The sequence below is a fragment of the Ptychodera flava genome, chromosome 13 (assembly GCF_041260155.1).
Source record: "Ptychodera flava strain L36383 chromosome 13, AS_Pfla_20210202, whole genome shotgun sequence".
NCBI lineage: Eukaryota > Metazoa > Hemichordata > Enteropneusta > Ptychoderidae > Ptychodera > Ptychodera flava.
The window spans coordinates 25,217,568-25,229,791 of record NC_091940.1 but is presented as its reverse complement, the minus strand read 5'-3'; the positions used below and the strand labels follow the sequence as shown (position 1 = coordinate 25,229,791).

General features: G+C 40.6%; 1 protein-coding gene across 6 annotated transcripts in view; it reads right to left on the bottom strand.

Moving 5' to 3' along the window:
* Positions 1 to 12,224, bottom strand: part of LOC139147943 (sodium-dependent noradrenaline transporter-like) — a 51,579-nt gene that overhangs the window by 18,176 nt on the left and 21,179 nt on the right. Inside the window, exon 1 of one of the 6 annotated variants that reach the window (XM_070719177.1) lies at positions 7,831 to 8,164. The exons of the other annotated variants lie outside the window; for them this stretch is intronic. Within the exon in view, the coding sequence (XP_070575278.1) occupies positions 7,831 to 7,895 (65 nt within the window). The 5' untranslated portion in view covers positions 7,896 to 8,164. Of the gene's footprint in view, positions 1 to 7,830; positions 8,165 to 12,224 lie in introns of those variants that run through there. 6 annotated transcript variants of the gene reach the window in all.

Sequence of the window (12,224 nt, the reverse complement as noted above, 5' to 3'; positions counted from 1 at the left end):
TGATGTATTTTGAAACAAGGACGTAAAATTTCTGGTGATAACATCCACGACTTACATTATCGACCGGTCCAAGGGTTGGAATAAAAGTAAAAACTCATTAGAAACAGTAGACTGTGCTTTGCCTGCCCACTTGGAGTCAGGTTTCCATAACAACAATTCAATGACATCAATCACGATGGAGAGTAAAACTGGCGACAGATGATTAGTGTATGAAGATGATGAACTTTGACCCAAAGCACCGACTGCTAACTGCTCACTGACTGGCCCCCGCGCAACGGACCACACGTGACGAGTAACACATCGGCAGTTTTGCCAACAGTGACTTATGTAAAGGAACGAGCCAATATCTTACGGCATTCACATAAACGATGGCGTTTGAGGACATTTTTCCGCTTCAATAAGGTACCGTTCAGTTTTTACGGCCGGGGGGGGCCCGGCAAAATCCAGGGGGGGGGTCATCATAATTTTGGAATCCGCAAAGGGGGGGTCATCGCTTTTTCACTGGTAGGAAAGGGGGGGTCACCACATTTTCAAAAACATAATACCAACAATAAAGTTCACTTTATGCCATGGCCATGATCGACCCTCTTTACCGGCGGGCCGCCTTCGGCGGCCCACTACAATAAATATACATTATGTATTACCCATGACCCTCTTAACGGGCAGACGCCTTTGGCGGCCCACTCCAATTAGGTTTACTTCATGCAATGGCCATGATTGACCCTCTTTACCGGCGTGCCACCTTTGGTGGCCCACTAGAATAAAGTTGACTTTACGTAATGGCCCATGATCCTCTTAACCGGAGGGCTGCCTTTGGCGAACCACTCCAATAAAGTTTACTTTATACAATGTCCATGGACATGAGTTGTCTATGGAAATGAAGTTCAAAATTGCCTTACAGTCGTCCTTATTAACAGACGTTTCAATGGATGTGGCTGAGAAGTTTGTGCACTGGCATCGAATAAAGTGCGCCGCGTACCGGAGTTCAAATCCAAACCATGCGGGTAAATTTGACATATGGGTTTTGGTTATTTTTCAGGGGGGGGGTCATCAATTTTTTTCTTCTGACAAAGGGGGGGTCATCTTTTTTTCACAAAAAATGCAGGGGGGGTCTATATTTTTTTGAACACCGGCAACAAGATTTTGCCGCCCCCCCCCAGGCTGTAAAAACTGAACGCTCCCTAACGAAGACATCGTGGTGGGTTGAAACGAAATTTATAGCTACAGTATGATATATGAATATGGCATGCATTTTTGTATCTATGGCAAGCGGTGTAAATGTAAATTCACAACACATAGAGAGGTGATACTGTCGCTGTACGTTTAACGGACTCTACACAATTTTTCCTAGGAATTTTAGCAAGAATCACGCATCATCTTATAAAATTCGATGTGGATAATAAAACTGTAATTAAGAATTATTACAACAGTCTGTATTTGAATATATTTCTTTGTTTGCATAAAATATAAACAAACTAAGGACGTTTACCTTTGTATTCAATACATTTTTGTAATTTAGCTTTCAGTGTATCCCCCTTTGCATATGGGCCGGAGGCCTTGGAAAACAGATAGATATGCACAATTTATATGCACCAATCAAAGATAATAAAGTTGAGAATATGAGAACTGTTGACATTTAGTTTTTGGCTGTCGAAGGTTCGACGATTGAATGTTTAGAGCATCACTTAAAAGTGTAGTAAATTTATGGTCCCCTAAGTGGTATCAGCCGCTTGTTGAATGACCTCTTTAAAAGACCATTCTGAAGTCATTATAATTGGGGCATCCGCGAGCTACGACAAACTGCGACTACCATCTTTTTTCTGTCATTCAGTTTGCCGCCAAAGCGAAAACCCACCCTTGCAAATCACCGAGAAGTATTTGACTCAGTGATTTCTGTGTCGCGATTGTACTGTGGAATCCGACCAACAGACGCTGCCGCCATTTATAAATAGCCAGTTACAAGAAACAGAGAAACCGTCACCCTCTGTCGGAGTTACACAGAGACACTGACGCGTCACGGAGACTTTGGTGAGATGCAGAATGGTGCTAGCTAAGAGTCGATCGTCCGTTCGCTCAGTTTAACCGTGGACCGTCCAGAAAAACGAGGGTCTACGGTTTAACTTGGACAGTCTGTGTATTGCTATCTTCCACTCTTTTCATCACCGGCAGATAAATTCTATTGCGCCTGACGACTATAGAGTTTCTCGATGACGCGCTCGATGGTTCGCAAGTATCTTAGATACCCGGCTCACATAACTCTGCACCATCCAATCTGAATTTGCATTTGACTCGTCGATATACGCAATCGTGAAATTAGAGCCTAGCAAACTCTTAACTCGTTATACCACTTACGAGAGGACTGTTGCAAATTTACGACTCGTTCGGTGATTTACTCCCTTTAAAAAGCTAGCCGCTGTAATACGAGAGAAGTGCTCCATTCAAAAAGTTTTTTTTTTTCATGGAGTTATATCAATTCTTATAAGACCATAAGTATGCTCGGGCGGGGGTGTTGAGTATTCAGACCCTGTGCTGGTTAGCGAAGTATCAGTGACGTGGCTTCCTCCATTGGTAGTTGCACAAGATCAAAAAGAAGTGGAAGGCAGGAAAACCATCGCCGACGCTGGATAAGAATGCAACGTGGTCCTAACTTTTAATTTGCGTCAGCAGTGAGTGTGTATTGTCGCTGTTGAAACCATGTAGAATGCCCTCAATCAAATGCCATAAGATAGAATTTCATCGCAAAGAAGACCTTGCCGAGCGAGTTTTCTTAATCCTATGAAAATTTTGAAGATCCTTTGTTTACTCTAACAATAATGTTATGTTCGCAAATTCCAAAGAACTCATAAACTTATGACTGTACATAAGTTTCTCAAGTGACTCGCATGAGTTGTCACCCCTCCCCCCCCCCCCCACATGACATTTCCATATTGTTGGCTCGAATTCGGCGGATCACGTCTTTAGTAATCTTTCCTCTTGCCGCTTTTCATATAGTATATTTAATACACTCTTAATGGCGCATACAATAAAACTGTACCAAATATTACTATGCCCGCTGCATTACTATGGGTATCATTACTTTTTGTTGAAGTTGAAAATGTATAGGCCTAAGTGCGGTGGGCGGTGACCGGGAATTAACTATTTGTTGACCCATATTCAGTGTTTGCCGAACATTTTGTTCTGACCCGATTCTGTGACAACACAGGAAATTTAAGCTGATAAATAGACACAAAAATCACACCGAAAAGTGAGGTGTCATTGTACTAGCACCGGTCCCTAGCCTACGCCCTCTCACCTTAATTTCACTGTTAACAGGTCTGCAGTTGCTTTATAAAACAACAAGGTTGAAAGAACATTTTTAGGTACAAGGGTTAGTATACATTTTCACCACGGTGATTCAGATTTGAAAACTTTCTTGGGATAGCAGCCGAACTGACGAGACCATAAGGGTAAGTAATTTATGTTCCGCTCCGAACCTGATGGGTCAAAGGTCAGACAGACGGGCTCCTTGTCCAAGACACCGAGTTTGGCGGTCCAAACCCACTATCAAGCATCTCGACAGAAAGGCCATGGCATTCACGTTAGCCTGCATTTTTGAAGTTTTAAAACTGACCCCTTTCCATGGCAGTTGCCACAGATTTGTCAAGTTCCAGCCGTGGGTCACCTAATTTGCCGGCAACTTTTCCAAAGTCGCTGATTTATGGTCAATCTCGATGACTGCGATCTCTTACAGAACGATTAAGTGAAAGTTATTGCAGCATAGATGCCCTATTTCAATCTTCGCACGCAATAAAATTGGCGCTCTCCTAATCGTTTGCACATGCTTCGAGTGCCAACAGAATTGACATTTGAACCGTATAACGATAGCTTTCACGTCGAATTACCCACTGGATCGGTAACTAGAACATTGGTGAAGGTTACATACAACAGGTCCAGTAATCATAAAGCGCAAGCAGCTTCATCTTTGCATCTCTTTTATTGTTAATGTTACAAAATGTCATCAAATTTCACGTTCCCACATCGGAAGGAATATACATATGTATCGTTCACATCCCTATTTGAAGTCTGCCAGCCTCTTTCAAAACTATAAAGCTTTATTAAAGGTAGTATGCGCCTCGAAATCGAAAGACTTAAACTTTTGCTGAAAATTTGCTTAAGGAATCTTTCAACCATTCTCTTTAAAAATCAAGAATAAAAAGCGGGCGTCACCGTGCAAATTTTGGTACTGGAGAAACAAATTACCCAAGGTTTAGCGACATTTAAGATTCAAAATGGCCGCCATCCCTATGTTAACTCTATGGAAAAAAATAACATTTTCGAACTTCGGAGAACTATTGCATGATATAAGCCTACAGCTTTCAAAACTGTAAAACTTTGCATAGAGCATTTGTTGGTGACTGCAGCCAGGTGAGTTTACCACAATTCTTCAGTGTTGCTATCACCGAACGCATGCGTTATACATGTAGTATCTGCAGTTTCTGTTACATCCTCAAGTTCGATAGCACCTAAGCTCCACCTTTTTTGGAGGCCAAGTCTTTGGGTCCACCATATAGGACTGTTACATAATGCATGTGTGTATAATCTATGATCCAAATTTGTACACGTGGGACGACATGCATCTCTTGGTGAAAATATATGAAAACTCTTTATCGTAATGAAATCATCAAAACATGATGAAAGACATTCGGCCACTGAGGCTGTAAGACCAACAATGCCACAAGATTTATAAAGGAGACGAGGTGGTTCTTCTAAATGACATTCTGACAATGATATCTTATTTATTCTACACCTAAACAAAACTACTGAGTCTGCAATCTCGAATCACCACAGCTACGTTTTGATGTGAGCAATTTGCATCAGGGAACACGCACATCAACTTCACACAGGGTTCATCGAATAGGTAACAGTCTGGTTAAAATCCCCGATGGTACAAGAACTTGAGTATTCGCAAAATCCATGTGGCGAAAATTTGATCGAAAATTTGCTATACAGTGTGAGTCGCAAATTCCAGCGGATTTTTCTGCAGAGGCAAATTCGTAACATGGTAATTTTGGGGGGATACGTCGCTGTTCCCAGACGATTTGGTAAAAGCAACTGGCTTTTGTATTACCTTTCATGAAGAACGGTTGAGTTACGCACTGTTACAGTACAATGACACCCACTAGTTCTTCAATTAGTAACCCGAGCGGAGGATGAGATGGTCTGCGGGTAGTTAGCATTCAAGAATCAATTCAAACCACCAGACTTCGTTCCGTAACCTACATTTATGTGATACATATACATTCATCGATCATACATTCATAAAGCAATTTAAAAAAAGAACCGAGGCCAGCATGATGACGTCACTAAATTCGTTTAAGCTGTATTGTGCGTGCTCTTTCCCTCGTTTTTTCAATTACTTGAACTACGGTCCCTACCTCTGGCGTTTTACCATACACTGGATATCTAAAGTTTCACTAGAGGGACTTGAATAGAAAATCCTACCAAGATGTTTTAAAGGTACACGGTCATCGTAAATTTGCATATTCCCTATATGGTAAAGGGCGCGGGGCTTAGAGTACCAGCGCATAACACCTGTAGCTGTCGGTCCTCCATATTTGATGCGTCAAAGAACATGCAGACGACTACTAAGTATGCCATGGCTGGTCGAGTGGAGGCGCCCTTTTTAAAAAGCGGCCACCCGCGTAAAATCTATGATTGGCTATTACAAAACAGGTGACCGAATACCTTTAAGGGGGTTGTAATATTCTGGATAGTGTCTTACATTCAGGGGCAAGGAGCGATTGATATCTTCACGAAACACAAATGGCGCTTTTCCCCATAAGAAATTATATGGTCTGCAACCTGACCCTGTGTGTCAGAGACTCGAACAGGGTCAAGGATCATTTTAAGTTTAAATCGTCAAGATTAACGTCCGCCTGTACGATTCCAAAGACTACTCTGAACATCTGCTGAAGCATTACCGTATCTTTGATATGGTGTGGTTTCACCCTCGTTTTGACCTGGCATATTTTGAACCGTCCGAGTTACTGCACCTGATACCTGTTTATGATTTGATAGAATTCTCAGTGACAGTAGGAAGTGTCTATTCTGCCTAAGAATCTGTAGGAAATCAAAAATTAGCGTGAACGACACTATACTTTTGTTCACAGTTGACGCTGTCTTTGACAAATGAAGCTCAATATACTGAACCACATTTTCAAATCATTCGTGATTGGACGATTGGGGGTGCTGTCATAATTGAGACTAGTATGAATGACAATATTCCTTTGACCTAAAAATCACATATTAAGACCACTAGACAGCCGGGGTTGTTTGGGGAGAAACTTTCTCGGCAAGCAAACGAACAAGAAAACATCTGAGATAATTTTGCCCTAGTTTGAAGACAAAAACCGTCTGAATTACCAGAACGATGACTGAACTTCTAGATTATCCCAAATCAACTGCCGTTTGCCCTTCGAAAATGAAAGAAAATCGCCCTGAACTACAGCGTAGGGGCGTTGCGTCTTCTGAGCTTTACTTGAATATTCATATATAAATGCGCATGGAACAATACAAAGTTTACTCAAAATAACCACTTGCCCTCTTAATTTTCAAATTCGGGGCATCGGTACGTGATAAATCGGTTATTACCCAGAATTATGAGTCCTCTGCAATATAGCAAAATTGCAAATGAGGTTTGTTTACTTGAATATTCATATGTTGGCCTAAATGCGCATGGAACGATACAAAATTTACCCAAAATAACCACTTGCCCTCCTAATTGCCAAATTCTGGGCACCGGTACGAGTAACATGTAAACCAGTTAATACCCATTTTGTATTATGTGTCCTTCGCCAACAGCAAAATTACGAATGTGGTCTGATTACATGAATATTCATATTATTAATACGCATGGAACAATACAAAGTTTACCCAAAATAACAACTTGCCCTCTTTTCTGCCAAATTCTGGGCATCGGTACATGATCAATCGGTTACTACCCAGCCTTATGTACCCTATGCCTTAGAGCATGCATGACATTTTACCTGAGTGGGTGACGGAATCTAATGCTGTACGACACATCAAAGATGATACCGGATATTTACCTACAAATATCAGTATTGGTACAATTCCATATAAAGAATGCTCACTAGTCATGGATGACTCAAATTCTCCTGAAATAAACGACAAAATTGCTGACTGTCGATCAAAACAGTGTCTGCTTGGAATAGGTGTAGGAGATACAAACGCCCCTGTCTACATTAGACACCTGTGAACGATTGTAAAGGCACTGAATACAATTGGTAGCAGGGCGGGTATTACTATTATCATTGTAAAGGCACTGAATACAATTGATAGCAGGGCGGGTATTACTACTATCATTGTGAAGCTATATCACCATCGAACAGTTTTTGTCACAATGACGCTGACAATTTGCGTTATGAGTTGTTCAGAAACTGGCCGAAGAATTACTAAGAAAAGTTGTATGGCGGGCAAAGTGAGGACAATAGTGAGACATGTATCGTTTCCTTTCGACGCCGCACCGTGACCAGACACCGTATTGAAAAAGGTATCCCACAGCTCAAAACTAGTAAAAACAATTCAAGTAATTCAATCCTTTGAGAATACTGGAGCTCAGCGTCGCCTTGAATGGCGTCAAAGAGAGTTCAATGACGTTGAATTGTAACGTTGACATGTCCGTGAGTGTCCCCCTCCCCTTTTCGAACGCTAATTTGTTTAGAGGTTGAAGTCATATAGAGGATCGCCTTATTGAAAACCAAAGTGGCGGAGCTGAAAACACACAGCGACACTTCGAACTCAGCAACGAAGACTGTGAAGTTTTATATCTACCTGCCCTGTGACGGAGTCTTCGGACGTCTTTCGGTGTCATTATTCACAGCGTCGTCAGAAGCCATTCTATGTACTAACACAACTTAATTACAGACTCTGTGGTTGGTCTCAGTAAATGTGTGACCGCTTCACTTGCTCAATGTATATATCCATATGCACCGATGATTTACGAACAAAAAAAGCTTTATGCCAATGTGGTATAGATGGAAATGACCTCTTGATCCAGGCTCTTCTCGTGTTGCTACCTGTTGGTGAAACGGTGTCCTGATACAACGGTGACTCTTCAACCACAGACAAACAAGACGTCGTCACTGTCAGGTACCGAATGGTATATAAATGTATGTCACGATCTGCAAAACACATAACTGACTGCTTTGCATCAGAATAAATCCACTGCTGGTACTGCTTACCTCAATAGGTTTATCCGACCTCACCAATGTACTGTGGCCAGAGTTCGCGACCCCTACGGCTGAGCATCATGTCATGCATTCTAATTTCTATCCCAATATTTTTGAAACTTGCTTTTCCACAGACAGCGCATATCTAAATTTTTGCTCGACATTAGAGGAAGTTTCTACTGTATCCATGCACATGAAAAAATACTAACGAAATGGCCGCTCAGTGGCCACATTGGATTACAAAACAAAACAAATTAATGCATATATGTATGCCATACAATAATACGCTGTGATTGTCTTCGCACAAATCCTTGTTTACATTGACCAGTAAAGTTTTACCAAGTTCATCGTCTTGTTTACACATATAGCTGATACTGCATTTGAATGAGAAAAAATCGCCTCTGAATGATGGATGCAAATTAATAATAATGCCGCCCCCCGTAGCAATGTTTGATCTACATGTATCACGAAACAAATTGATCTGCCGCTGTATGTTGCGGTATACAGTCTTTGCACTGATATTTTTTTTTCAAAATTGGTCCAGGCTTGTCTGAGTATAGTGAAAGGTAATCCAGCCGAAAAGACTGCGGGGTCATGATACCGCGTGGTACGGCGAAATATATTCACGCACATGCTTCTGGGCTAGAATAAAATGCTTGAAAAGAAAACACAGAGAAACCTTGTGTATGTACAGTTTGTGGTTGAGCTATTTCTTCTGGTGCGGTGTCCATTATCTATGTGATCCGCACTATGTATCCATAGGTCGGCTAACCGTTATATGTAAAAATGCTTACATAAGGTCAAATAAAATACATATGAATCCAGTTACTCGACGTAACCTATTTAAAACCCTCCGACCATATTAAACGAACGACCATGAATGAAAGTTAAAATAAATACGAACGACCTATTCTATATCCCGGGACATGTTGCCGAAACATACATATTTTGTTCTATAAATAATTGCTTATGATTACTTAAAACGAAATTTGTCTTCGTCAAAACAACTTTTCATTTAAGTTCTTTACTACTGTCAAGGTCGAGTTGATATCCACAGGAATTCTATTCTTTCGTTCAATCACGGCCCTTTTTGTGAAGGGACCGTTGTTCAATGGAGGTTGTTTAAGAGAACATGTCATTGACCCTGTACTGTACAATGACAGTGACCTTTAAGTTGACTGGAAACCGTGACGTCACACAGTTAGTTGACCTTCGTATCTTTTCTCGGTGACCGAGACATGCGGACGTGTTGTTACCGCTTCTCTCGATGTATGCGGTAATTCAGTCACTCTAGTGCACTAGAACACTGTTCTTATGTGAACCACATTCCTCTAACTACGATGTCTAGAACCTGTCCGCGGTTTTAGTATCGTACTTTGGATTACCACAACAAAACCACGGACAGATTCTAGACAATCAAGTACGCGATTACAGACCTAAAAGTCTATCATTTCAACAATGGCGATCCCCCTTCTTTGACCTTCGAATCACCATGTTTGCTCTGTGACAGAAATGGATTTACATCGGCCCACTTTTAATGTGGGTGCATTTGAGGCAGCACGAAATTTATCAACGATAATAATAACGTCAGCACTGATCAAGGCCTATTGGGCGAGACGATGAAATCTGAATTACAAAATAACACCTGTCGTCTCCCTCTGTCTTGGCATTGGGTTTTTCTATTTGATCTGATTTGATTAGGACCAAATAAAAAAAATGTTTTTCCGGTTACCCGACCTACCCTAAATTTACAAGTCACGCATGACTTTGTCAAGTTTTTCTGATTTTTTGATATATATATATATATATATATATATATATATATATATATATATATATATATATATATATATATATATATATATATATATATATATATATAAACGCACCCAAGTATACATATATGCTCGATGCCAAAGCAGAACAGTGTCATAAACAATAGCACATTACTTCAAGTACAAAGTATCGTTTACTTAAGTTTCATGCATCTTGCATTCTTCGGGACAAACTAGATTTCTTTCTTGATAAATAATGTTTGATTTGTTGGCGACAGTTTGGAACAAACTCAGGGCGTTTATTTAAGAGCGCACATTTATTAGTATTGATTATGTGCAGTTTTTCTGATAGGAAAAGATTGCATTATTTGCTGTTGTTAGAGTGACTCCATTCTCTAGCAATAATCTACCACGACTCATCAAATCCATGGTCATGTATGTATGTATGTATGTATGTATGTATGTATGTATGTATGTATGTATGTATGTATGTATGTATGTATGTATGTATGTATGTATGTATGTATGTATGTATGTATGTATGTATGTATGTATGTATGTATGTATGTATGTATGTATGTATGTATGTACGTACGTACGTACGGACGGACGTACGGACGTACGTACGTACGGATGGATGGATGGATGGATGGATGGATGGATTATGTATGTAAAGATATATATATATATATATATATATATATATATATATATATATATATATATATATATATATATAACTTTATATGTTTGTGTGTGTGTGTGTGTTGTAAAATTGATACATTGGGATGTTGAAGGTTTATTAATGGTACTGTGAATTGAATCATATTAGTGCAGAAGGCACAAGAACGTCAACACTAGCACACCCAGATCCGCAGACATCTCCGTGTATCATTTGTAAATAGAAATCTTCCCAATGCTCTATAGTTGTTGCATATCGTATGGGACCCCATGCCAAGAGTTCAGCATTTCTGTCGCGGATCAGTCTGGTCAGTGACAATCACAATCGCTTCATATGTCACTTCCGATCACCGTAAAATATGACCATCGTGTTATGCACAGCATGTGATGATGATGATGATGATGATGATGATGATGATGATGCCCACTGGTACCAAAAGATGTGAAAGATCATGCAATCACGTGCTTTTGCATGTACAAACCACACAGGCCTGAGAGGCCTGTGTAGTAATCACGTGGAATTATCTGGAGACGTCGCCTATTGCGCCTGTTGTACAAGATGTTGCCAAGCGGCCCGATATCACTGTTTGTCCTCGTCACAGATTTCTTCACTGACTTGGAACATGTGCTTGGGAACGTGACAAGTGAACACGTCCAGACATTTAATTGCCACGGTGTAAATAGAAGAACACCGTAATAACACACACCTTGGCACCTTCATTCAGCCACAGTGTTTGAGGTTCCCTGCAATCCCATCAAACACCGTTACCCTTCTTACAGAATTCTCTCTAGAAAGGCCAAACCGAGTTGTTGGCATAATGGTCTAGAAGATGTCGGATAATGGATGATAAGTGTTGGTTTTGTTATTTGCGACATCAGTGATCTCCTTTTGGCTAAAATTTGGTGGCATTCAAAACATAAATTCTCAGCCAACTGGATGGACTCACTTGAAGAAGAGATACTTAACAGAAAAAGCATTATGCATGGCGGGAAGAGGGGTTGCTAGTAATCACAGGCGGTAAATCGTAAGACGCGTTCAGAAAAAAGTTCTAACAAACGATGTCATTCTAAATAAGTAGTGTTTTTACGAATGAATTCGCTTAGATATTCGTGCACGGTACACTATTTAGACAGAAGCTTTCAACAAAATACAACCAGTCCGTACTGGAACTTGTCAGGAATTCTCGAGGACTGAGACTGAAAGACCGGCGTCTGTGCCTCTCAAAGAAGCCGCCAAAAACAAATCTGGACAGCGTGAATGTCGAATTCGTTCTTGCAATGTTGAAATCAAAGCGACCAGTGGAATTGTTCGGTGGACATGTTTACAGTCTGTTGGTACGCGTTTCGCCAGTTTCTGTACACACCAGTTCGCCGTTACGAGACAGCTAAGGGTGATCGATGCTTCGGCAAAAACAAATACCCGATAAAACTTCAAAAATTGTTTGCACTCTTTTGACGTAAATGCAAATACGTTTGTACCCAGTATCCTTCCAAGAACGGAGACGATAGACAAACGCTAGAACTCGGTGTGTCCTGTTCA